The 27731-nt window shown below is 44.5% G+C and overlaps 1 protein-coding gene across 7 annotated transcripts in view; it reads right to left on the bottom strand.

Annotated features, from left to right (window-relative positions):
* DTD1 (D-aminoacyl-tRNA deacylase 1) overlaps positions 1 to 21893 on the bottom strand; it is a 96133-nt gene extending 74240 nt beyond the window's left edge. For 3 of the 7 annotated variants that reach the window (XR_005596317.1, XM_039530915.1, XM_039530916.1), the window contains exons 1-4: positions 21724 to 21878; positions 17317 to 17407; positions 15097 to 15332; positions 7058 to 7155 (exon numbers count right to left, since the gene is read on the bottom strand). Coding sequence is in view for 5 of the 7 variants with exons in the window: in XM_039530915.1 (XP_039386849.1) it covers positions 7058 to 7155; positions 15097 to 15332; positions 17317 to 17407; positions 21724 to 21766 (468 nt within the window). In the remaining 2 variants the exon portion in view is untranslated. Of the gene's footprint in view, positions 1 to 7057; positions 7156 to 15096; positions 15333 to 17316; positions 17408 to 21723 lie in introns of all 7 variants that reach the window. The other 4 variants (XR_005596318.1, XM_039530917.1, XM_039530914.1 and 1 more) reach the window with 3 other exon arrangements.
* Positions 21894 to 27731: the final 5838 nt, after the last annotated feature.

The following is a 27731-nucleotide window of genomic DNA, read 5'->3' on the forward strand; positions in this document are numbered from 1 at the left end:
GATTGCAGGTGGAGCGGAGAGGCATGGTCACCCCCATGAGAGATTGACAGTAACTGCTGGCAAATGGCATCCTTCTGTTGAGGAAGCTGCTATTGGTTAGTGCCTAGCACTTATTCCAAGAGCTGGGATTAGCTAGTCAACGAGGGATCCACTTGTAAACGAAGAGCTGCAGGCGGAGTGTTCCTCATTTTGATCCACTCTTCGTTGCTTCCCAAGGGTCCATGGCCTTTGCCAAGCCTGGGAATATGGCAGGATCGTTAGGATGCCCAGTTAGAGCACAGAAAAAGTGGGGGGCTGTGGCCTGCCCCTCCTCACCCCCTTCACTGCTGCCAGGACAGGTTGTTTTTAGGAGAGCTCCTGTATTACTGTTCAACAAAGTTGCAGCCAAAAAATACTATTTGTCTGTCCTCACTGCCATTCGCAAGCAACATCTGACATGTTTTATTAAAAGGGAAAGTTGTTTTGACAATAAGGTACTAATTAACACAGTACATGACTCTCTCATTCCATTCGAGTGCTGGGGGCAAGGCTGCACAGGTATTTCTCATCCTGTCTGGTATTAATGGCTAACAAAGATTAATGATCTCGTACCCAATTTTTAACTGCAGGCTAGACACTATCTGAGGTACAGTCAAAAAGATTTGATTTTCCCAGCCAATGGTCCCCAGGGAGTGGCTATTTTCCTCAGCGGGTCTCTCTCAAGTGTATTGTTGCCAGATGCCATTTCCTACTCATTAAACTGGAATCAACACGACTCCAAGGTCTGCAAGGATGCTGGCCAGACAGATCTGTGACACTTCACAAGTCAAGTGCTCTGAAAAGTTCAAAGAAAATATAACACTACATTATACATCTGGAAATCTACGGCTCACTAAACCAAGCACACCTCAAAAGTTGAGATGTGAAGTTTAATAATGAAACTACAGCATAAAAGGCTGAACTGTGCTCTCATTTACACTGGCTGAACCCCGGCGGGACCACTCTAACCAAGGGCAGAAGGTAGCTGAATACCCTTAGATCTGAAGTTCTTCGGGACAGGAGTTTTGCTTCATGGTATCTATATTTTTGTTTTAAAAAAAACACCGCGTACATCTATCAGTCTGTGTAAATAACTTATTTCTCCTTTTCCTGGCTCCAACCTAGACATTCTGGTCCATGCATTTGTGAGCTCCAGGTTCCACTATCTTAATGTACTGTACCTAGGACACCAGCCCTGAAAAGAGATTCCATTTAGTTCAGAATGCAGCCCCCGGCCTTAACGATACAGGTCAGTCAACTGCTCTCTCTGGGAGCTCGCTTGCTTCACTAGCTCCCCAGCAAAGGGGAGGAAGAGTCACATTCAAGATTTCAATCCTAATCTTCAAGGCTCTCAATGGAGAGAGGCACGTCTCTCCACTGCAGTCATGCCTCCCACAACAGCAACGTTCCTCAGAAGCAATGAAACAGCCTACCTTGCAATGGTAGGTGAAATAACTTGGTAACCAACTGTGGAACTTGCTTCTGCAAGAGATCAGAATGGCCACAGACCTCGCCACATTCAAAACAAAAATCTCATGTCACTTCCCCACAACAAATCAAACCAAATGGATGGCGCAGAGAGCGGGAGAGGGAGAAAAACAGAAATGTATTCAATCTAACTTTTAGAAGTTGTCATGCGCTCAGGTACTATTGTGATAGGCACTGTTTAAATGCTAGAATAAGAGAGAATAGAATAATGGTCCATGTGCAACCAGAACTTGGATACTTTTTAATTAGTGCATGGAAGGCAGACAAAGATGTGATCTTAGATGTTGTCCATTGTACACTAGAAGTTCCCTATCCTCCCATGCTTGTCTTGACAGACACTGGCACTGGCCACTCAAAATGAACAAAGTCAACCAGATACTGCATTAGGCAAAGACTGTTCTGTTTAGATAAGCTCTCAAATTAGCTACTGGAACTTGAACAAGCCATCAGGAAAAAGGTTTCCTATGGAATTCCTCATGGAGTTACTGACAGATTTTTTTTAATGTAAGATGTGGTCCCCAGATCTGGTAAACAACAGATTCAGTTCTCCAAACCTCAGTGTCCTATTACAGCTGCAAACCCCAAATTATTTCCTTCCCAAAGATCATGAATATCTGGAACAGTCAGGACATTTATTTCCATGCATTTGAAATAAGAACTTTGCCACTGTGTCCTCCGAACTGGAACAGCTACTTATTTGAACTTATGGGACTGATTTTGAATCTCTTATAGTTCTAATGCTCAGGCCTCATAGGTTGTGCCATCAGGTATTGTTTCAACTATTGAAGAAAGATTTCACACATGTGCCTTGCAGCATCAGAGAATCTCCTTAGGACAGAAAAAACTAGGGCTGCATTTCTATGATTAAAATGAAAGAAAAACAAAACACTTCCATGCTAAATACTCAAAAGAGTTCTGGCAAATGCCTCAATAGCTGTATTAATAACAATAAAAACAAGAAGGGTGTGTAACAAGTTAGGTATGAAAGGGCTACTGAGAAGCTTTGACCTTATGAAATTTCCATAAGGGCACTCCAATTTTAGCTCTGTGCACTGAGAAATCCCCGCTTGGCCTCAAGAGTGAGCATCTTCTAATCTCATATTTACATTTCATAAATTATACATCAACTTCAAGCCACGAAAAACTCTTCCCAAATAAGGAGAATCTATTTTTTCTTTATTATACTCTGACTTTTATAAATTGATATGCATCATCTGGGACACGGATTTTTTCAGCTTTGCTAACAATATATTTATAAACAAAACAAACATGTGAAATGTGTTTACTGATCATACTTTAATATTTTTTTATGTTCATTAAAAAACCCAGATGCTCTAGGGAGTGGACTTTGTACTGTGTGGACGGCAGTAGTCGATCCACAGACCTGGGGTAGTCTGGAAATGGTGGCAGTGTGACCTTCCTCACACTGTCTGGCTATCGTACCTGAATCCTGATCTAACAGGGGCTAACGAGAAGGATTAGGGGGAAGTTCAGCCTCTAAGCTTTTTTCATCCTTGACCACTCTGCTGAAAGTACCAAATCAGAAAAATGTAAGTGTCAAGTGTAGTATTGACTTTATTTATGTGCCATATCCCGATCTCAAACAAACACCAACGCCAGGTCTACATGACAAAGTCCAACATAGCTGTGCCAACAGAAGAGTAGTAGTAACTACCGTAATAATATAGTATCAGTATGGTGTTATTATACTGACAGAAAAACCCCTTCTATCAGCAGAAGCTGTGTCTACACTAGAGGCCTCTGCAGGGATTGCAATACAGGCAAAGCACTGTTATGTAGACCAGGCCTGGCTAAAGATATAATCTACTATGGCCAATTCAGAGGAGAATGAGGAGCAAGTCCCAATGCAGCATGGTTCTCCAGGGGGACTACTCCCATGCTTAAGTATCTTGCTGCACTGGGGCTACACAGCTGGGGGTCGTCAGCACGGTGACAACAGAACAACCCTCCCAGTGGCCTTATAAGCATGTGAAAGAAAAGATGGAACTGTGAAGAACCATGTGAGAGCCGGCACTCCATTTTGAAACGGCTTAGCAAAACCAGCCACTTCAGGTTAATGGTACCAAAGGCAGCTAATAACTGTTTAACTTAACTCTACAGGTAGGCTTGGCCAAATTCAGTTTTATTTATTTATTTCAACAGATAGTGATGTTTACGTTTAAGCAGTTTTTATTTTTATCTATTTAAATGTTCACAGTTGTGGAAAGGTATGGGAGGCTCAGACAATGAGCGCATTAGACAATATTATTTAATGACAGTAGACACTGAGATTCAAAAAGTTAAAGCTTTGTGAGCATTAAAACACAAATTGCCAACATATATGTCAAAATATACACAGTAAATAGCCTTAAATCAAATTCTAGTAAGTTCTCAAGCAGCATTTTTCTTACTTGGCCTATCATGAATTTCAATTATTATAGATGGAAATATTTTTTTGTGTGTGTTTGGTGACATCAACATTCACTGACTTTATCAATAAAAATCTAACCCTACCAGGCCTATCTATAGGTTTTATATTACACGCTTTTCAATGTCATTTAAAAGTCCATCCCTTTTCCCCTTCCTAGACATGACATATTGAGAGACATGTCAAGAATTATGTTTGCATTTGTACAAATAATTTGAAAGATAAAAGTTTCTATCTAGAAAAAAAATCTTGTAAGTAAAGACAATTGCTAATAAGTATTAAAATACATTTAAATATAAACATGCTACTGCAGCACCAAATTATTTTGAACTGGGAAGGAGAGAGTTAGAAAAATATGCTCCAAACAACAATACATTTGAATGTATAAATCTAAAAAAGTGTTGTTGAATGAAAATCTGAAAGTCATATTACTGGATACATATTACCCAGCTCATCATGAAATAAAAGCCTGCTGCTTGCCTTTTGCAGGTCAAGTCTGTAATGCTGGAAAATCAGCCTGTGTGCTAAAAAACAGACTAAACATGCACTGTCTCATTAATGCTCTGAAGTGTAGAACAGTTTTAGTACAACAGATGTTTTGTTCAGCATTACAATCCAGGTTGGAGATTAGAAATGTTTTATGGTTCAACACAAAGATTAAACTGAGTCTCAAATTGAGATGCAGATTAGGAATAAGCCTAAAAGGCTGGAGGTAAGGAGGGGGTGCACACACAACATTTAATTTATGAGTAGTTCCAAGAACATGGAACAAAATCTTCCAGTTTTGCAATTTCAGTAGCACGGGCTGTAGAGTTAGAGAGGTAAAGTGGAAGACAATAAATCAGGACTTCATGCTGCACAACAGGCTCAAATTAACTGCACTCTTGCACTTCCTGGAAATGGTTCTTTTACCTTGGTAATGCAATTATCAGATAGCAATCACAAGGGAGGCAAATTACAATACCTGTGTTTAAAACAGCTACCCCCATTGCTTCTCTTCACGACCTTCTTTGGCAGGGAAGAACTACCACTCTTCAGTTAACCACTGGCCCTTCAGACTTTTCACACTTATACAAAAAGGAGAATAGCTGACGCTGCTTAGATATAATAGGCAGCTGAATTAACAGTCAGTTACAACATGGCCCAATGTCATTCATTCCATAGATATAAAAAGGAGGAGTGTCAGGTTTGGCGGTGAACTTGGAAGTATCTTTCCCCTACAGGTGTCCCAAAGTGGTGACTCCTTTGGTCTATAGGTATCACTGCAGCAACACACCCATACAAGTTTTGAGCAACCCTAATTGAAGAGAAATGGGAAACCGTACGCAAGAGAGACTAAAGTGATTCTGGGAATACCAAATTAGAAATACCAAATACTCTACATGTTAATTTAGCACCAGAGGAGCTTGTATTTATTTTTATCTGATGTTCTTCATTAAACTTCTACCTTCACCTTCCTAATCAAAGCAGTCATCACATTTGCCTTCAGCAAAGTCAGCTCTCAAGATAAATTATTTCTCAAGACAAGGTCACTTTATTCAGTTTATGACAGGAATTTGTATTGATTAAACCTTTAATATATTTGAGTTACCATCTCCAACATCCATCACAGCTTATCCTGTACACATAAAAATATAGTAGTTTAGGAAGGTAGCCAGACTTGCCGTTACATACCCCTGTGTAGCTACAAAGACTCACCCAATGCAGGGGCAAACGACGGACGCTTTATTAATCACCAGAATTATCTGATTGATCATCTCTCTACTTCCTTTGGGGCTCTCATATCCAATTTAGACACATTTTTTTGCTGATTACCACTGTTTAAAGCTCTATGGTGCAATTTTAAAGGAATTCTATGCATGAGATACTACGGCGGCTGAGACTTCTCTTAGGGTTTTACCATTCTCCCTTTTTCGTAAGGCCCCCTAATAACATTTGAAAAGTATCCAAGGATATCTAGAATTCCTGATTTACCTACTCTGATATTTGTTTAAAAACTGTATATAAGCACAATCTCTGAAATAATGTAACTCTACTGACATCTAGTGTTACGTGTGCTCGTCCAGGAATAAAAAAAGGTGGTGGGTTTTTTTTAAAGAAAACGTATTAAAGAAAAACTGAGAAATCCTCAGTCTCCAATTCCAGAAGCATTCTCTGTTATTGCAAAAAGACTATCCATAAAAAGGAGATACAGGCAAGATCAACACCTGGAAAACGTACAACATGCCTTGTGTGAAACCCTGTATGAACCCAAGTCCATCACAGTTTGTCTTACGCTAGTATGCATTGAGATTGAGTGCTGCTTTATCATGCCAATTTTTAGGAATGGTCAAGGAGTCATCATGGTGATAAGGGAAAGAATTATCTAAGTATACTGTAGTAAAAAAGCATCAGGTATTACAGCCATTTGTATTCCAGAGACGTTAGACCACGTCAGTTCCATAATACAAGAGGACCGATATGAATATGCAATAGCAATTGTTGTTCTAGAATGAAACTGAAAAACCCAACGTAACTCTACAAATAATTATTTTTACCCTAGAGGGTAGGGAAACCTCATCACCCGAGAGGAATTAAATTCTCACAGTTCTCTAGTCTGATCCAATGCATCACAGCAGTGTTGCCTCTACTTCTCATTAGCCTCCCATGCTGCTCAGGGTTTAATCTGGCAGCACTCTAGTTTCTCAGAAAAACTAGTTTGCCTGTTGATCACCCCATGCACCCACCCACGTACAATAGCCCCAAAATGTCAAACGTCTTGACTGTAAAATAAAAAGCAAATACATTTGAAAAAAAAAACAAACCAATCTATGACTCATGATTAAAAAGCAGCCTTAATGATGAATAAGAATGTACTATAAATGCTGCTCCGCATGACACATACATGACCTTTAGCAAGACGGAAGGCAGCTTCCAAGGAGCCACGGAACTAAAGAAAAATTATTTAACTTTGCAGGGGCAATTCGGAAAGCATTAAGACCTTATGGCAAAAGTCAGCTGTACTGTGTGATACAGAACAAAGTAAAGCCACCCAAGCCACCCAATTGTCAGCAGGGCACGTCCACCCTGAGAACTCCACAAGCATTTCCCCTCGCTCTGAATTAGAGCCTTCTAATAGCTTGCCTGCTTCGGGTCCATGGTGGCAGCAGGGGATTCCAGTTCTATAGTCACAGGACCATCATTCTGGATGTTTACCTGCATGTAGGCTCCAAACTTGCCATCTGAAAATGAAAAGAAAAAAACATGTCACGGGACTCTTGGAAAGAAGGATGCGCACTGAGGGATCACACTATTGAAAAAGTGCAGTCGACACTTTTTTTTTTCCCAATGGCTTCTTAAAGTTAGGCCTTTATTCCTATACGTAGGTGCCTAGATAAATGGCCTGACTTTCAAGAGTGTTGAGCACCCAGCAACCTCCTAGAATGAAATGCTTATAAATAAATTAAGCAGAAACACTCGTGCTTTCATCAAATAAAAATGTAATGCACTATAATTTGGGGAAGGGACCATTTTTTTGTTCTGTGTTTGAATGGGGTCCTGGTCCATTACTAAGGCTCCAAGGCACTATGATAAATAATAACTCCATAGCCTGTTTTGGTAAATGGGGGCTCTCTGGAGTCTGTGGCCTCTGATAGATGCATAGCGTGAAGTGGCAAAAGGTAGGGACGTGGCTTACGATAGAGGGGGTCTGCTATTCACACAGCTAGGTGAACGCTGAAAGCATAACAGAGCTTCCAATACAGAAGGAGATGCTGGATGGGTAGACTGGGCGGCTCTTAGTTCATGCCAGAATGGCAGACAAGAGATAGTGCTCTTTCGGTCGGAGGATAAGGATGCAGCATGTGTTTTTGTTTTTGAAACCATATCAGGAAATCACGATGGTAGAGGGCCATGTTTCTGGTCTGTATTTGGGGGATAAGAGGCAAGAACGCAGTATTGAACCATAATAAGGAGCTAAAAGGGAGGGTGGCATACAGGCTTTACGGGGTGGCTGGATGAAGGTTCACCGCTCATATTGGAAAGGTATAGGAGGCAGGGACGGTGGGGCGTAAAAGGGGTTGTGACTTAACTTGCAACAGGGTGGAGTCAGAGAGGCCAAGGTGCTCCCGTAAGCCTCAACAATGGATCACCTCAACTGGTGGTTTTGTTTTGGTTTTGGGCAGTTTTGACACTCTCTCTTTACAACAGGGTTCCCAACATTTTTCCTAGGGTGCCCACTTCACCATGGATTGGTGCCTGGGCACTTCAGTTCCCACCAAACTTGGTCTCGAAACAGTCGCTGCGGTCTCAGGTTTTTTCCTGTACATGTTTTCTCCTGTCCTTTTCTGCCTGCTCCTTTCCCTTCTCATCCCCGCTTTATTTCTCCTGCAGCTCTTTATATTTCTTCAGCTTCCTCCATCCCAAGTTTCTCACCCTGCCCCCTGTGCTCTCCTTGTCTCCCTTCCTTCCTTTGTGGTTGAGACTGCTCTGCTGCTAGCCCCAACACATTCCCTCTCCTCATCCATGAGCTTCAGTCTCCTTTTTAGCCCTGCCGTAGAGACAGCAGGTGGCAACACAGAGAGAGAGAAATGTTGTGTAATGCCTCGTGGGAGAGGGAAAAGGATACCAGACAGACAGAGAGGAACAGTTACCCAGAGGCTCCTTTACCTGTGAACACGGGTCTCTAGGAACCCCTCAAGTATCTATTGGGTTTCTGGGAAACGGGGCGGGCAGAGCCCTCCCCATGCTAACGGATCCCCCCCCAGCCTAAGGGGAGGTACCACAGGGCCTCAGAAACCCACTAATTGCGGGGGACAACTAATAAAAGAACAGGGACAGGAGTGCGGTCAAAGGTTCATAAGAAGGGAGCCTGACGGGGACACCGAGCAGAGAACCCCGGACAGCGCCCACTGCTCCTCGAAGGCGTCGAGGGAGCCAGCGAACGCCGCCCAGAGGAACTCCGCCCGGAGACGTGAACGGACTAAGGATCGGAAACAAGCCCCACAGTTGCAGGAGTCTCCATTGGCCAACCGCCTCTCCCTGGTCACGTAGATGGCCATTTTAGCCAGGGCGAGGAGGAGGTTGACCAGGAGGTCTCGCAACTTTGTGGGGCCACGGATAGGGAGTGCATGGAGAAGGAGGTGGGGGAAAAAGTGCAGCCAGAAACGCAATAGGAGATTGGTGAGGAGCCGGTATAGGGGCTGCAGCCTGGCGCACTCACCCCTAGGCTGGGACAGATCACTGTCCCTTATGGCAATGCTACCAGAGCTTAATTGTTTTGGTGAAGAACATCTGTACAGTTGCAAAAACATTGTGCTATTTTGGATAATGCTTGAAAAGAATTTTCAGCAGATAGGAAACAGTCACATCTCAAAATCTGCTACTCTAAGTTTTTGTGCATGCTAAGCCAGTCTCCGAGGGAACATCTGGTTGTGAGCAAGTGCATCCTCAAAATTACAGACTAAAAATGAGTTAAAGTTCCCCAAGCACAAGGACTTCTTCCATTCTCCAAAGCAAAGTGGTGAATAACCCTGAGGGGAAATATTTCCCTTGACCTTGAATTAGTGTTCCCAGCACAGATGTGCATTAAGCCACATCTAATAGATCAGATACATCAGACGTTAGCAAACAGTGGAGGTGATGGAAAAGTCCCATTTCTGACTGCATAATACACCTGAAGAAATGTTCTGAGACCTGTTTTCTTGTTCGCCCAGATAAAAGCTGAGTTTTGCTATGAATAGTGAGCTTAATCCCCACATGCCTGTTGCAGGCACATACGTTCTGAATCTCAGCAGAAATACCATGTTTCTGTTGCTCAGCAGGCCACACTACAAACAGCCCATCCAGGGGTACCGCACGGCCCGGCCCTGTGTCATGCAGAGAGCCCAGCTCCAAGACAGCTCTCCAAGAAGTGCAAGGCACTGCGTGTGAGCCACAGGAATGGTATGGTTTGGCCACAGCAGGTCCACTGCAGCACACCCCTGTGTGTGCATGGGAAGAGAGAGAGGGTCTTCAGAACACAACTGCCTTTATAACACATTCTGTAGCAGTGGCTGATACCAGCCTGCGCAGTGCTTCCCATCCTCCCTTCAGGCCGAGAGGCTGAAGATTACACCCACCCTCCCAAACTCCCATGCTGTGCCCCAGTGCAAAGTCCTTTGCTTGGGCTCTGAACTGCAGATGGGGATTTGACCAAATCTTTCCACACAGATGGGAGCAACCTGCTTTGAACAATGGTAACCAGAGAAGCACCGAAGCTGCTAGCTTCTTTCTGATAATCAAAGACGTAACAATGCACTGCTGCTCTCTCAGGGCTAAAAGTCACAGCGTTCCAAAACACAAAACAAAAAGAGATTTCTTGCAATGGAAACTCACTAATGACTTCCCTAAGGACTGACAATTATGAAGAATTATTGCTTCAAAAAAGCTATGACAAACCGTATTTTCCATTCAAATAAAGATACCATGAAATATTCACTATCCTGGGGAAATGCCATTCTATTTTCAATTGCTAACTAGCTATGCACCAAAAATACCAAGTAATAATGGAAAATAAAACAATTTACGAGACTGAAGTGCTACCAAGCAAGTGAAAAACAGACCTGATTCTCCCTTGTACTGCCTCCTTCTCAATTTGCAAACTTGCAGGAGACTGGAACATGAAAGGGGTCCCACAGGGAGATGACGTCAGAGCAATCAAAAAGCCTCAGTCATTATAATTATTTTGCACATTTCTTAAACTCTTTGCCACCCACAACAGATTAAAACCCACAGAGAAACCCCAGATCATTTTTCTATATTTGTGGCCTAGAGGTTTGCTGGTGAATCACATGGGCAAATGTTTCCTGGGACTATTATAAATGATTCACGGCTGAAAAATAAGTTTTAGAACACTGAATTTAACAATGGTTAACCAATAGCCATGTCCACAGACTAAATACCTATTCAGATGTTTAGGGAAAATCTCTTTGCATTTCTATTGATTATGGCACAGTACATCTTACAGGTTTGGTTCCCAATCGGAGGGAGATAAACACATTAAATCTGATAAACACATTAAATCTGGAACTCCAGCATTAAACACAGGCTACAGGAGAGGTGGGGGGTGGAGCTGCTCCCCGCTAGCAGCGCCATCTTTGCAGGGCTGCTGCCCCCCTGCGCTGCACCGGCTCCTCCATGACTGGGGCTTGCTGCCGCCGCAAGCTGGACACTCTGGCTCTCCGGTGCCCCCGGAAGGCGGCTCTTCCCTGCCGAGCTGCAGCAGCAGCCCAAGCCCGGCAAAGCCAGTGAGTGGACTTGGGGCGTGGGCCACCTGGGTGGGGTGGGGAGGGCTCGCGGGGGGGGGGGGGGGCTGTGCACCCTCCAGGGGAGCTCAGGGGGTGGAGGGGGAACCTAGTCTGTGGAGCAGCCCCTGGGCACAGCTGGCCCCGGGGGTCTATAAAGGCTCGTTGGGATTTGCCCCTCAATGAACCGATGTGCAGGGGTGGGGGCGCAAGCTGGAAGTTTTGCCTAGGGCGCAAAATATCCTTGCACCGGCCCTGCTCATATCAAATACGTTCTCCCTGCCTAAGCACTTATCAGTTGACCAAAATACCTTTCAACTTTCTCTTTGATACAATAAGCTTATTGACATTAGTCTATATGTAAGAATTTAATTAAAATCACAAGTTCATTTGTGCTTATATCATCACCCTCTTAATTTTTTAAACTCCTTTTCCTTTAGAGGTTTGTATGTATGGTACTTCCAGGGCCATAGAATTTTTTTTTTCTTTTCTGTGTTTAAGGTGAAACGAACAAGCCATTTCTGAGATACAAGACTTTAAAAATAGAAGTAATTTGCTTTTAGAATATTCTTTGGACACATCTCTCAGACAGCATGGCCTAGAAACTTCACATTGGTTTTATTCATAATTCTATCTGAGGATATGTCTGCACTGTGCAATTAAACCCAAGCTCTCATCCAGGTTTTAGCCTTAACTCCCCTACTGTCCACACAACGACCTCTGACCTGGGGTTGGAGCTGTTTTAAGCCCAGGCTGGCTGGGGATGTGGACTAGAGCCTGGGCTCCAGTTTGACTTTGGCTGTAACCTTCAGGCTAAATCATTCAAGTGCTAATAGTCCTCCAATACCCTTCCCACAATTCCCTCCCAAAGGACAGACAAGTTCTCTTGGAATTGACACGAATAACTGAAAACGAATCTTAGAGCTTCCCAGCACGACGAACCATAGGCTATGCCCCGAGACGGGGGAGTGCAGAAACAGCGAGGCCACAGTAACTCAAATACTGCTTTGCAGTGGGCATGCTCATATCTGGGCGAGGCTAACCTGGATTCCAATCACATGGGTTAACTGTGTAGTGTAGACATAGTCTTAGATAATTATCTCCACCCATTCTCCCTCCCCCCACTCCTAATTTCCATAATATCTTAGGGGAACTGAACTTGGGTCCCCGGCTAGTTCTCTGACCATTCCTCCCATTATCCTTCATAAGATCTAATGTACAGAACAATTTCTGGCAATGTAGGCTGCTGACTTTAGGAAGTTTTCAGTATAGATGTTAAGATGTTTGAATGCTCCATCAGGTCCTAGACTGGTTATTACAACTTTACCAAAGGCCTGGTGAGCTCCACAAGCCCCACTGGTATATGGCTTCACTGAATATGAAATCTCCATTAGCTACAGTGCTCCAGCTCAGCAAGATTATTACAGTTTGTGAACTCCATTAGCCAAATTACCGGGTATAGTAGGAAGAGAGCCTCAGACATAAGCCCTTGTATCAGAGGCCTAGTATGAGGCAGGACCTGCTCACAGAATCTGGCAAAAACAGGGCTAATATTGCAGAAATACACATTCCTAAGAAGCACTAAGGACAGAGCACTCACGCAAACATAACCTGATATCAAGTGGTACCAAAACATCCCAGTATCAAGGATGGTACAAAAACACTCCCCAAGGATAACAGGAACACACTAAAAGACAAGGTCAGGAAGACAGTACGTAATAGAGATGTTTTGATCAAACCAACATGTACAAGGTGGTGGGTGATAACTAGCCACGTCAGGGGGCAGTAACTAGGTCAGAGGCAGTACATAACTTGTTTGTATCAGGGTATAAAGACGCATCTCAAAGGGAGCATCTCTGTCCAGCCAAGGGAGGAATGGAAAGTCCTGCCGTTCACTGAGCAACATCCATTGTCACAAGCATACGTGTCTCAGTGTCCTCGTAGAGTCTGACAGGTGCTATTACCATGCTTTGTTGACAATAAACCTGGCCTGGTGCCTTCGTACCTTAACGGATCTTGTTGTTATTGGGCGGTTCCCTCAATGTCTGCTGTGCCGGCTGTCTGCGCAGAGCTGGGGCAGCACACAGACTGTTTACAAACTTCAGAAAGTTTACAAATATGCTGGCAAAGGCATCGCACTTTGTAAGCCACAAACTTCTGGAGGAGATTTTAATATCCATCAGCAGAATTTGATTCAGTAGGTCACAGACTGGCACCGCCTCCAGAAAGTATAAATTAGTAGATGGTTCTTATACCTGAGCTAGTTTGAAATGTGTATTACCTGGCATGGCAGTGAGGACAGCAATTCCCAACCGCTCACACAACACTATTACAGACATTGTGCATTTTTAAACGTACATTTGCAGCAAGACAGAGCAGAAATCAAAGCTGTTTTTAAAGTAAAAGCAGACATTCAAGAGACAGTGGTGACTACTATTTTATTTCAAGTGCACAACTCTGATGTTGCTTGGGGACAGAGGGGAGAGAAAGAGGAAGCACTTAAAATATTGTTGTCAAAATGTACGAAGCCTCAAAGTGAAGCGCTGTGGTATTAGAGTTCAGAAACAATGAAACAGAAAATTCCACAAAGCCAGAAAATAAAGCTAGATATGCCAAATCTTCTATATTTCCTTCTCTAGGGGAGAAACACACTTATGTTTTTCAGTTTAATTTCACTGAGAGATGAGGCTTCAACTAAGCAAAGTCAGTACTGGACCAGAGTCTGGTCTTGTTGACTTCAAGGGAAGTTTTGTTACTGCCTTCGGTGAGAGCAAAAACAGGCTCCTTACTTAGTAATAACTTGACATACACATAAAAGGAAACATGGGATTTAGGCTATAACTATGGTGGATAAGAAGCAGCCTGAAAGCTACAGTTTAAAATTTCAGGAAGCAAGAACTCTGTAATTTCATCAGATTTAGGTTACTATATTATGTGTCAAAACTGAAACGTCTATTAGAATAACATTACTTAGATCATTATCAGCACATTAACCGCAAAAAAAATATTTTACTAAGACACTGGAAAGCTGACATGAGACTGACATTTTAGGAATGGATTTCATCACTAGCAGACACAATCTCTTTTGAAAGTGTATCTGGGATAATTATGGTTCATATACTGTCAATCAGGAGATTAACCCTTAAACCTTTCCCTAGCTACCATTTTTCTCCTTACTTTTCTGCTTTCCTCTTAAGCAGGATGAAGCAGACCTTGACAAAACGAGTTATATTTTTATCCTTCAATCTACCCTACTAGCGATGGCAATATTTACACAAATGTACTTTCTGTATACACTTGTTTGTTATACATTTATACTAAAAATTCAATACAGATTAGAAGAGGACCACAAGACGCAGAGAGAAAAGACGAACAGAGGGCTGATCACAGGAGAGTCTGTTACCCACCATGTTTCCTTTAGCAAAGAGAAGACTGTTATTTAGTTACTATGAACGGAGCAGAGACCAGACTGACTAGATTAGATCCTAGTATCAGCAACATATAACATATCCTACTACCATCATCAACATGCAACATGGTGGGAAACAAAGGAGTAAAAAGTGAAAGTCGTAACGTTCACTACCCCGTTCACTTTTAAATGTGACTACTGGAAAAACCTTAAGGAGAGAAGATTCTGGCTTGGTCTAGCTGTCTAGGGTAGCACCACGCATGGCCACAGGTGGGAAGAAAGACTGAGGGATCAGTCTATGGAGCTACCAAGTGGCAAAGAGAAGATGGCAATTCTTAGGGAGCAGTCTATGTAAGCAGCTTTTGCTGGTGACATTAAAGACTGGGGCTTAAACCCCAGAAAGGACTCAGTTCTACCCTAAATGGGAAAGACAAAAGTCACCCACAACATTTTTAAGTGCCCCTTTTTCAAACATACCGGCTCTACCTTACCTTTAATAAGCTCTGGTTTGTAGGCTTTTTTAAGTTGTTCTAGGAAGTTGTTGTAGAAAGACTCTGCTTGCTCTGCTGGCATAGCCATGTGATAGTCTGGTTTGTTTCCTTTCAGGATGCACTGCAGAGTAAACTGGCTGACACAAAGCACCTCATACTGTTTATCCATCACGCTTTTAGACCAGTGTTTCCCGCTTTCGTCTTCGAACACACGCAAGTTTAAAATCTTGCGAACCCTGTGAGGAGAAACAGAACAAAGAAGGCTACTTGCATGACCTCGGCTCGTTCCGAATCATCACGTGTAAGGTTAACAGGCGTGAACGGCACACAGGTATTGATACAAGCACAGGTAACAAGAGATATATTATAATATATGTGTACAGGTATTTGATCACAAATGGCAAAGTTACAAGCCATTCATTCATCCCTTCCCCTAAAAAAAGGGAGTCTTCTCAATATCACACATACAGAACCATAGGCATGAAAGCCCTTACAAACTCATCACACTACTTGTATAAAAGTCTTCTCTTAAACATTTGGGATAAATAATTTGGAAGCAAAATTAACTGATTGGGGAGGACAATGATTTATTTGAGGAGGTAAAACTGTTTTAGAAAACAGAAAGGACTGGGCACACAGGCAACTATGAACTGGGCCCAACACTAGTCGTCAGCAGAGATGCAATTGCCCCCTCTATATGTATGCATTGTTGGTTCATTTCTAGTGTTCGATCAATAATAATACTCCATTCCCATCCATCTGGATTATTTTAAATAAGTTCTTCCTTTAACGTTTACTGTGTTTCATCACTTGCAGCACCTAGTAATGAGCCCTGCGAGTTTCAGTTTGTCGGAGGAGTACATCCAGGGCAAAACACTACAGTCATCACTTTAAATTGATCATTTTGTCCCACACTGAAGAGGATGTTATTAGCCTAAACTTGGAACGCACTTATCATCAAGCGTAAAGCTTTGCCTTTCAGCTGTTTTTATGGCACAGTCATATATTGATGTTCAAGAATCTCTGAGTGTCAAAGAAACAGAAACTGCTCCTGAATCGAGCTGCTGATTAAAGGCGGCTGGAAGGCCTGCGGCAGGGACTTAAATCATCATCATCACTGCTGCACTTAGCAGATGATGACAGCATTGAAATTGTCTCACTTGCAGGATCAACAGAGAAAGTTTCATTCAGTGGCACTTGAAGAATCTGCTTAAACCAGATTGTCATTTTTTCTCCTTAGCAATTCTGGACCATGTTTATATTTTATTTAAGAATAATTCTCTCTCTTCAGTAGTTCAGTCCATTCAATTGTTTCCTGACTCTTTATTCGACTTCCATATACGTTGAGTCAGAGAAATTAATCCCTTGGAGTTTGGGAATCTCTACATTCTAATCACCCAGGTGCAGTATTGATCACCAGCTTTCACGGTTACTAAAGCAAGTATGAGATACAGTGACTCAGTGAATTGAACACACTTTGAAGACAGGAAAAGTGAGATAAGGTAGCCCAACTTTACACAGAAGCACATTTTCAAATTTCCTGCCCATCTTCTAAAAATTTTAAGATTCTAACAAGTCAAGCCCCAGGACAGTTCACAACTCCACGCACCATTCTCTCTTCAGCGTCCAATGACAGTTGATTTCACCCATTCTCCACTCTTCTCTCTAATCACCAATGACTTCACCTATTTCATTCCCCTTCTCCTTCCCTCTCTAGACGTCTTTAGTTTTCTAACTCTTTCTTGTTTGACTTAAAGCGCTAAAGTTTTCATGTGCAGATTGAAAAGAGATCCTAAGATTTCTAGTATCACAAAATCTTTCAAATATGTTGTATGTTAACGTAAACAGTCTATAGTGACATATAGTTGTTTTAAACATTTCTACTCTAACACCCAGAAAAAAACAATGGGAGGTTATTTTCTGGGGAAAACATGTAGTGGTTGGTTTATTTGTTTTGGGGAGACTTTTCCACAGTGCTGCATAAAATGAAGTGAAACTATATTTGTTAGTCTCTAAGGTGCCACAAGTACTCCTCGTTCTTATAACCAGGAGGCCCACAATCAAAGTGTAACATAAAAAAAACGAACACAGAGAAGCTCACATTTACCTACAGCAAGAGGCCACTTTTTTTAATATAGTTCTGAGATTACTGATTCGGAGTTAGTAGCATATGAATAAACAGGAATTAAAAGGGAACACTCAATGCATGTCATAACTTACATGTGTTCTAGCTCTTTGTGAGTATCTTCCAAAGAAATACCCAGCAACACACAGATGCCTCTTCCAATGGAACTTATTTGTTCCCCACCCACTGCAGGACAACAACAAAAAAAAGAGTGTGAAATTAACACACTATCTGGTTTTATGGCACATGCAAGTATCAATTCCAACAGGCAATGGTACAATAAACACTTTCTGGAAATGTCACTTGAATTTAAAGAGTTAACTAGCTGTCTACAGCATGTACACCAATTCAATTTTATAGAGAGGACTGAAAGTCATTTCTGTGAAAGGAGAATTACCTTACAAGTAAGTTTAGCATCTTGCAATGCTGTAAGAAAACTCAGAACATGTACACACGCCATACCAGCATTCCAAATGTTTACTCCCCATTATACATTTCTATCATCGGTTTAAAGGCAATATTTAGTGCCCCACCCCCTTTTTTTGTGAGTTACAAAATATCAGCCCCTTGCCTCTCATGAAATTGATTTGCTAAATGAAGAGGCGATTTGGCAGCTCAATGTGCTTGCTCCGGTGTTTCAAAACATTGCATGAAGTGTTTTAGCCCGGCATTATAGTCAACGCGAGTCACATGGTTAAGAACATGAAAAAATTATTTGAAAATTTACCCAACTATATGAAATCAATAAACTCATTTGATTTCTGCATTGCAGAAGTCCCTACAAAAATTAACATTTTCAAAAGATTGATTTTTTTGTTGTTGTTTTCACTGCAAAACATAAGTTGCATTCAACGTTTTGGTTTTTCAAGATTTGCAAAGAGACAAGCATTATGGTGCAGAGGCTAAGGCCCTACGCTGAGACCCAGCAGACCTCTGTTCTCCACAGCTCTCAAGTTGGCTGAGCAGTCTACGGGGTCCTGAGTGATTGGGGGGCGGGGGGTGGGGGGTTGAGTGTTTTTCTAAATGTAATGCTCTAATACAGGCACAGCTATTGAACTTGAAGCAGGAATTAATACAGGGACATCCTGTGACCTTGTTATGCAGAAAGTCAGACGAGATCATCACAAAGGTCCCTTCTGGCCTTCGAATCTATCTACGAAAACAGATCTTGGTATAAATGGGCCAATTCTACCCAACCGCATGAAAACAAATATCAGTTTCATGACATCTAAAATAAAATATCTCCCTCCAGGCCCACTGTAATATGCTCAGAGAGATAAAAAGTGATTTTAATGAGAACCCGTGGCCATGGCTAGGATTATTTTATTTAGATTTATACAACATCTAAAAAAACCCACTGAGCTAAGCGCATTTTAATATTGGTTAAAACACACAACCATACCTGTACAAACAAGAAAAAAGGCCAGCAGCTACCCACGAAACAGAATATAAAATGCCATGAAAGATGAGAGTTAAAGCCAGGAACAGAACCTTACCCACCCTCCAGCATGTCCTCGCTCAAAAACCCGCAACAAGTGACTGACTGCGTAGCACACCTGGAGGGTCAGTAGATTTGCAATTTCCAATGAGGGTTTGGAAGGAGCAAATGATAGCCTGCATGAAGGGCCTTCAGCTCTATCTTGTACCGAGCCTCCTCTGATTGCTACTGAGAGGTCACCAATTCAAGGACCTCTGCTGATCTCAACTGTATTTCCCTCAGATAGGCATGTCCCCAAGCCACTTATGGCTTTCTGGGTCAAAGCCAACACCTTAAATCCCATCCACAAATCAGGTAATCAGCGTGGATCACAGAGCACTGGTGCCGTGCTCCACGTAAGATACGCCGATTAATAAGTAAGGTTGTTGTATTGACGGTCTGCTTCAGTTTCCAGATGGATTTAAGGGGGAGCCCCAAATTGAATGTATTGCACTATTACTATCTTCTGTCCTGAGGTAGCATCTCGGATCCCGAGTTATATACCAGTGCCCTGCTGTCATAGACAGACAGACAACCTGCCCTCTGGACTATGAAAAGTGAACGAGATAGGTTATGAGCAGGTCAGGTCGAATCAAACGTCGCAGTCATGCTGGAAGTGCACATCAATCAGTTCCTTCACGGAAAGGGGCCTTTTAACAGTCTACCAACAACAAAACTTTGAACTTCATTGGGAGGCTCCCAGAGAGCAAGCGTAGCCGAATGTAGCAATGGGAGAATAATGATAATACATATACAGACGCTCCCCGACTCGAATTTTGCATAAGTCGGAAATGTATAGCCGACCATTTCGCAAAAAAAAACAAAAACCCCTCCTTTTCTAGCTTATGGAACTTTTTCCATAAGTGCGGGTTTGCGTAAGCCGGGTTTGCGTAAACCAGAGGGCGTCTGTAGATCAGTAGATCTAAAAGCACTATACAAAGGAGTTATAAATCATTATCTCCATTTTACAGATGGGGAAACTGAGGCATGTAGAAGTGAAATAACTTGCCCAAGATGACCCAGCAACCCGGGGCAGAGCTGGCAATAGAACCCAGGAGTCACAAGTCCCTGTCCAGTGCTCTCTCCACTACTCATCCTTTTCTTCAAGTCCTTCTCCCCCAGTGAATAGCTATAGTGCCTGCTCCCACAGCTGCTTGGAGATTTATCGAACTGCAACACAATGGTTTTCACTTTAGTGTTGTGGGCTCCGCAGCTGTCCAAAGATCCTAAATATCAGCAGAGAGAACCAAGGGAGCCCTGGTCTGTTCTCTTTGTGGCACAACTCAGCAAAGCACTGAGCAGCAGCAGCGGCACTGGGGCTGGCTGCAGGCTCGGGAAGGCAGCACTAATATTTAGAAGGGTTTTTGTTTTCTTTTTAATCTTGAAGGAGATTTTGAATGAAAGCTTTGACTCAGCACAAGGTGATGGGGTTTAGTAAAGAGAATGGGTGGGTGGGCCAGTGTGTGTGTCGGGGGGGAGGAACAGTTGGGTGCGATGGATTGTAGATACATAAAGGGAGTGGGAGGGAGGGATGTGGGAACATGGGCTGAGGGGGCCAGTGGGGGGGATGAATGGCGGATACAGGGAATGTGTATGCGGGTGAGGAGGACAGTGGGAGAGGGTAGGACAGTGCAGGGGCGGGAGGGACACTGGGTGCATGGATAGGTGGGTGCTGGGGAGTGTGGGTGGGTGCAAAGGCAGCATTTGCAGGTATGTGGGTGGGAAGGTCAGTGGGGGCCAGGGGCAGTATGTGGGTGGGATAGCGGATGCAGGGGCTGATGGGTGGGTGGGAAGGAGATGGGATGCAGGGGAGAGTGGGAAAGACAGGGGTGCAGGGGGAGGGTGGGCATGCAAGGGGCTGGGACGGACACAAGGTGCAGGGCGTGAGGGTAGGACACGGGGTGCTGTGGAGGACGGAAAGGACAGCGGGGGAGGGCAGGGTGCAAGGGGAGAGATAAGAACAGGACGTGCATGGGGAGTGGGTGCAAGGGGAAGGATGCACGGGGAGGAGGAAGGACAAGGGGTGCAGGTGTGGGGGGCAGAGGGGGAAGGCCAGAGGGTGCAAGGGGACGGGGTGCAGGGGGAAGACGCAGTGCTGGGGCAGTGGGGAGGATGGGGGCGCAGGGGAAGGACAGGGTGCAAGAAGGATGGGGTGCAACGAGATGGGGGTGCAGAGGACGAATGAGTTGCAAGAAGGACGGGGTGCAGGGGGAGGGGGAAGTCTGTAAGGGAGAGGAGAGTGCAGGGAAAAAATGGGGAGGGTACATGGGGAAGGACAGGGAGGGGTGCAGGGGAAAGGGTGCAGGGAAGTGGGGTTCAAGGAGAAGGGGTGGAAGGAGGAGGGGAAGGACGGGGTGCGGGAAGGACAGGGAGGGTACATGGGGAAGGGCAGGGAAGGATGGGGTGCAGGGAAGGGGTTCAAGGGGAGAAGGGCGGAAGGGGAGAAGGAAGGATGGGGGTGCGGGGAAGGGGCGGAAGGGGCGGGGAAGGACGGGGAGGGTACATGGGGAAGGGGTGCGGGGAAGGCGAGGGGAAGGATGGGGTGCAGGGGAAGGGGTGCAAGGGAGAGGGCGGAAGGAGGAGGAAGGACAGGGTGCAGGGAAGGACAGGGAGGGTACATAGGGAAGGGGTGCAGGGAAGGCGAGGGGAAGGATGGGGTGCAGGGAAGGGGTGCAAGGGAGAGGGGCGGAAGGGGAGGGGAAGGACAGGGTGCAGGGAAGGACGGGGAGGGGTACATAGGGGAAGGGGTGCAGGGAGGGGCGGGGAAGGCGAGGGGAAGGATGGGGTGCAGGGGAGGGGTGCAAGGGAAAGGGGCGGGAGGCGAGGAGGAAGGACGGGGTGCAGGGAAGGACAGGAAGGGGAAGGACGGGAAGGGGTGCAGGGGAGGGATGGGGAAGGGGGTGCAAGGGGAGAGGGGGCGGAAGGAGGACGGGGAGGGGTACATGGGCGGGGGAAGGCCCCTGAGGGCCGGGGGCAGGAGGGCGAAGCCGGGGGCGGCCGGACAGGGGCCCGGCCCGGCACTGACCTGTCACGCTGGCCTGGGTGACCCGCTGGATTATCGCCTTCATGGTGCCGAGGTGGCGGAGCCAGGCCCGGCTGGGGATCAGCGGCGGGATCCGGAATCAGCGGCCGCGGCCGCCCCCTCCAGGCCCCAGCGGGCACTGCAGCAGCCCGGCCCCAGCCCGGCCGGGGGGATGCGAGCTCCGCCCCTGGTGGAGGGAGGGGGACGGGACAGCCCCTATGGAGAGAATAGGGGCATTTCCCATAGGGGAGGAATAGTCCGGGGGGGGGGAGGTGAAGCAGCCCCTATAGAAAGGGGGATAGAAAGGGGACAGGCCTGATAGGGGAGGAATTGAGGCAGCCCCCATGGAGCGAATATGGGGCACTCCCTCTAGGAGTGGGAAATGGGGGGCAGTCCCCATAGACTGGGGGACACTCCCTCTAGGAGTGGGAAATGGGGGGCAATCCCCATAGACTGGGGGACACTCCCTCTAGGAGTGGGAAATACTGTCTTCCTTGAAAATGAAATCAGGATGTTTGCTGAGATACGAAGGTCAGAAGAGGATCTTGCTTCACAGCTGCGAAGCCAGTCTTGGACATAGGCGAGCAGGCTTTGATGCTCTGTCAGTCAGCAGAAAGGCTGCTATTGATCCTGACTGGTTTTAATGTAAGGGATATATACACACAGGTGAGAGATCCTGGTTTTAGCTTTGTGATTGGTTTTCCTCCACATTTATGTCAAGTGACCACAAATTGGAGGGAAGGCTGTGGTAAAGGTTTGCATTGCACTTCTATCTGAAAAATGTCTTTATGCTTTTGATAGCACTTTTTATCTACTGGGTCTGGGAGATAGGGGATGGATCACTTGATTATCTGTTCTGTTCATTCCCTCTGAGGAACCTGGCATTGGCCACTGTACAAATATGAAAAAATATATCAGCCTCCAACAACTGGCAGCAAAACTCAGGTCAAACAGTTGTACCTGAAACTACTTGTAATTCTTTTTTAAATGACTAGACTGCAAGTTGATTGTGTCCATTTTAAAGAAGAAAAAAAAGGTGAATAAGGCCTTGACCTGGTTTATAATATTTAAAGTGTGCCACACAGTTCTTTTGGCAAAGAAAGATGAAGCATTTCATTAGCAGGCTAAATAGAAAGACCCATTTCCCCTCCACAATTACTCCATAACTAGGCCTACATGCTTCTTAAAATACAGACTTAATTTAAAAGGTCTTTATGAAAATCTGCCTTTGGTTGCAATAATAGTCTTCCATGGGAGCAGGACTAGATTCTTTAACTCAGTAAACTCCACCTCCACCCTCTTACTAAAAGCTTTCTTTGGCTGTTCATTCACCATTTCACAGAGCAGCACAGACACTTCTTTCAAAGTAAATGCAAATATCTCCCACTGATGGACTCATCCCTTACCTACACTACATACTAGCAACTGTCAATGGTCATGTATAAGGCTTTTGTGTTATAGAGTTCGTCTATCCTGAAGATACCACACTTAGGTGTTTTTTGTTTTAAAGTCCTTAGCGATACCTCAAGCAGGAATTTCTTTTCTAAACAAAGTTGATTTTTTTGTCCTGTGTTTCAAATGCTGCTCAATTCATGGCTGTTCTTATAGGTTTTTTAAATCTGCCTCACTTTAAACAATGCCTAACTGTAATCAAATATTAATTACTTGTGGATTAGCATCACTGCTGTCAACATGGATTTGGGAATACTGGTTAGTTACTTAATACTATAAATCCAGCAGAGGAAGCACAAAACATCTCAAGCACCTGCCTTTTAAAATTTTCTAGTTTTGTGATTAATCCAGATGTTCTTTCGCCCCACCCATTATAATTTTAAAATTTTAACTACTGCAAAACAATCAAGGTTTAAGAGATGAAAGATTTTACTCTATTCCCAATCTGAAGTTATTCTAAAGATAGCATTTCACATTTACTGCTCTATGACCTCCACATCATGTGTGTTCAATTAATACGTTTAAAAAAAAAAGTTGCTTCCATAACTGCTACTGCTATAAAATCCTGCTGAGCTCTGAAAATTAAATTCTGTTCTTTCCAGTTTACTGATCTTCCCTAACCCAGATGAGATATAATATAGTGGTAGTCAAAATGCAATTATGGCAAACACCTCATTGGTTAAGATTCTGTAAATGGTACTTTGTAAAAAAGACATAATCAACTTGAAGTCTAAGTAACTTCAAGTACACCTGCCCTATGTTTGCAGTTAATGTGCATCTCTCCTCCGTTGCTGTCTGAAAGAGCCACAAACACAAGGAAAAATGTCAAAGCACTAGATGAGCAAACTGAAAACAGAGATATTTCTCTACTCTTTTCAGTTAGTGATCTCAGATGTTACTTGTAATACAAGAAGGCTAGTCAATGTTTGCACGGTACTTTGAGTATGGCAAGTGCCGGGTAAGTGTTACATATCAGTAGTAAATAAAATAAATGTTCAGGCATCACTTTGATTTTTATAGTAGGCCGTAACAATTCTCTTGCTGAAGTTCCAGCCAGAAAACAGACCAGCTCAGTCTCCCATATCTGTGTTGGCTCTGCAATGCTAAGAGAAATAAAAATACTTTTACCAGTACAGTAACTCTGTATACACACAGAGGTGACTCTGAATACACATAGTGAACTGATCTGTGGAGTAAAATAGTGAGATTCTCACCAAGGTGCTCTTCAGATGGGAGCCACACTTTTAAGTTGTTGCTAATGCAACTTTACATATAAACAAATTGCTTCAAGAAAGTGACCTCGTAGAACAGTTGAATCATGAACATCGACAAAGCTATTGGTGAGAGTGCAGTTAATATTGGGCACTATTTACACCTTTAACTTCACTCCTTTAGGAAAAGAGATGAAATAGATGAGTTACTCCTACTGAGTGGTGTACACTTGAGTCACTCAATTGTGTTTTTAAGAGATGAATTTCTATATTCCTTTACGTATTAAAGTTGGAAAATGGGACTGGAAGTAGATAACATGAGGACTCTCTCAAAAGCCAACAACGTAAAACATAATTCACTTTACTGGAAGAGCAGTTGGTGTCCAAGATTGTGAATGTGAGACAATCTCTAAACTGACTGAAATTTCTTATCATCTGATCAAAGCTAAAGCTCTAGAGAGGAAATCATGTTAATTTAGTAGACACTACATGGGGTGCAAAATCATTAAAATAAACTTCAAACTATACAGATTTAATTACAGGAAGTTTAATAATTTGTAACTTGTTTAATATTTCACCCCTGTAAGCGTTTTTGGGGAAAAAACTCCGTCTTTAACAGAGTTGAAAAGGTTTACTCGGCTTTGCAAATCATTCCGGGGTTTGTTGTTTTTTGTGGGCAGGAGAAAGCATGTGTGTTTGTGGTGTTTTTTTGTTTGTTTTTAATTGAAATAGATAAAACCTGCTCTTCAACAAAAGACTTTTCATGTCCAAGCAAGCCATCTTGATGCAAGCCATTTCTCTTGTATACGTATCAAATTCCTAATTTTCAGGATCAGTTACTCTTCTGGACCAGGGCCATCACTGGTTGCAAAGAATGATTTCACTTTATAATACAGTCCAGTTATAGGACGTGAAGGATTCTGTTTATACGTTATTGTTGATGTGAAAAAGGCATCTGCTGGAGTTTGCCATGGAGGTATTCTTTCTTCATCTAAAAAAAAAAAAAAGTCATTCTTAGGCACTCTCTCTTTTTTCCCTGCTTATGGCTGCAAACACAGTTGTATCAGGACACTGTATAACAACTATATTTTTAGTCACTTTGTGGTTCACTTAACTGCTTCCCAAAATGTAGGAAGGAACAAATGACATTTTTAGAAACAATTTAAAATCCAATTTAAAACATAAGAACAGCTGTACCGGGTCAGACCAAAGGTCCATCTAGCCCAGTATCTGTCTACCGACAGTGGCCAAAGCCAGGTGTCCCAGAGGGAGTGAACCTAACAGGCAATGATCAAGTGATCTCTCTCCTGCCATCCATCTCCATCCTCTGACAAACAGGCTAGGGACACCATTCCTTACCCATCCTGGCTAATAGCCATTTATGGACTTCACCACCATGAATTTATCCAGTTCTCTTTTAAACGCTGTTATAGTCCTAGCCTTCACAACCTCCTCAGGTAAGGAGTTCCACAAGTTGACTGTGCGCTGCGTGAAGAACTTCCTTTTATTTGTTTTAAACCTGCTGCCTATTAATTTCATTTGGTGACCCCTAGTTCTTGTATTATGGGAGTAAGTAAATAACTTTTCCTTATCCACTTTCTCCACATCACTCATGATTTTATACACCTCTATCACATCCCCCCTTAGTCTCCTCTTTTCCAAGCTGAAGAGACCTAGCCTCTTTAATCTTTCCTCATATGGGACCCTCTCCAAACCCCTAATCATTTTAGTTGCCCTTTTCTGAACCTTTTCTTTTTGTGTACTAAATGAAATTTAAAACATTTGAAAGGGCCAGTTTGGTACTGGCATCTGAATTATTAAGCCATAACACTGATAAACGGCAGGAACAAATGAATAACCTTGACAGCCTTTTCGGCACTATCCACCAACCAGTTATAAAACCAGATTGAAATTTTGGGTGTATTCTGGGGAGATTTACAAGACAACTGCTTGCATCCGAAGAAGTGGGTATTCACCCACGAAAGCTCATGCTGCAAAACGTCTGTTAGTCTATAAGGTGCCACAGGACTCTTTGCTGCTTCTACAGAACCAGACTAACACGGCTACCCCTCTGATACTTTACAAGACAACTGAAAGCAAGACTAATCCTAAATATATTTGGCAGGCATGTAAGCCACATGGATTGTGTGTGTGTGGACATGGGGTATTTTACAAGCATGTTGAGCTAACAAAATTGTTCTTAAATGTGTTGCGTATAGACAGAGCCTAGGCGTGAAAAGCCCAATCTCCCAGATCATTCATGTTTGGCCCCTCTGCTGAGACTTGCCAAACAGTGTCAATGCTGGGTTTTTCAATAGCCTCAGCATTGCTGACATTTCTAAGCTAAAATGAACAACCAGGAAACAAAATGTTTTTGACACAAAACTATCAAGACTTCTTTATATATCAGCCAGTAGCAAACATGGGTGCAAGCTTCCCTCCCTCTTAGGCCCTTTGTAGCTCACCTCCAAGTTACAAATCAAAGGCAACTCACCAACTGAACTGGGGCCTAAATATTTACTGAGCCCTTCCTTGACCCCCTCCTGTTGCAGGCGCCGCTAAACGCGCGCACAGTTAAGTGTGGGTGCAAAACTGGGGGCCCGCCCCCCACTCGAGCCGGGGCTCTGCCGGCGCACGCTGGTAGCCGCGTTTCTGATGGCCAGCGCTTCCAGCCGCCACTAATCTCTGCGACGTTCAGCTGTGACCACCCAGCCCGGCACAGGGAGCGCAGCGAGGCCGCCCGGTGTCCGCTTCCCCCCCCAACGCGGAGCCTGGGGCAATGCCAGGGCAGGAGCAGCCCTGGCCCAGGAAGCAGCAGCAGGGACAGGCCAGGGGAAGGGCACCACGCACGGCCCTGCTGCGTCCAAAGCCCCCCGGGACCAACTCTAACCCCAACCCCCCACACACACCCCCCACGCGGGCAGGCCTAGCCTCCCCTCCCACGGGCGGACGGGCCTGGCCCTGGCCCTAGCCCCACCCCGGGACACATCCGGCCCAGGCGGGCCCTGCCCGTACCGGGCGGCGGCTGCTCCGGGTGGCCCTTCCAGTTGTAGTAGAGGACGCAGCCCAGGAGGGTCCAGCCGCCCAGGGCGTACAGCAGCGCAAACCGGGCCTTCCAGCGCAGCGCCTGCTGCGGCTGCATCCTCCGGCCGGGCCGCGCCGCCAGCCAGCCAGCCACGCGGGAGCAAGCGCGGTCTCGCGCAGGCGCTCGGCCCCGGCCGCTGCGGCGGGCCTAGCCCCTCCCCAGAGACCCCGCCCCCATGCCCGGCCTGAGGCGGGAACCCCCGCCGCTCCCAGCCCCCTGGGCCGGGTTAAGGCAGGCGGCAGGGGCGCCCGCCCAGGGCCCCG

The sequence above is a fragment of the Mauremys reevesii genome, linkage group 3, assembly GCF_016161935.1.
Source record: "Mauremys reevesii isolate NIE-2019 linkage group 3, ASM1616193v1, whole genome shotgun sequence".
NCBI classification, from domain to species: domain Eukaryota; kingdom Metazoa; phylum Chordata; order Testudines; family Geoemydidae; genus Mauremys; species Mauremys reevesii.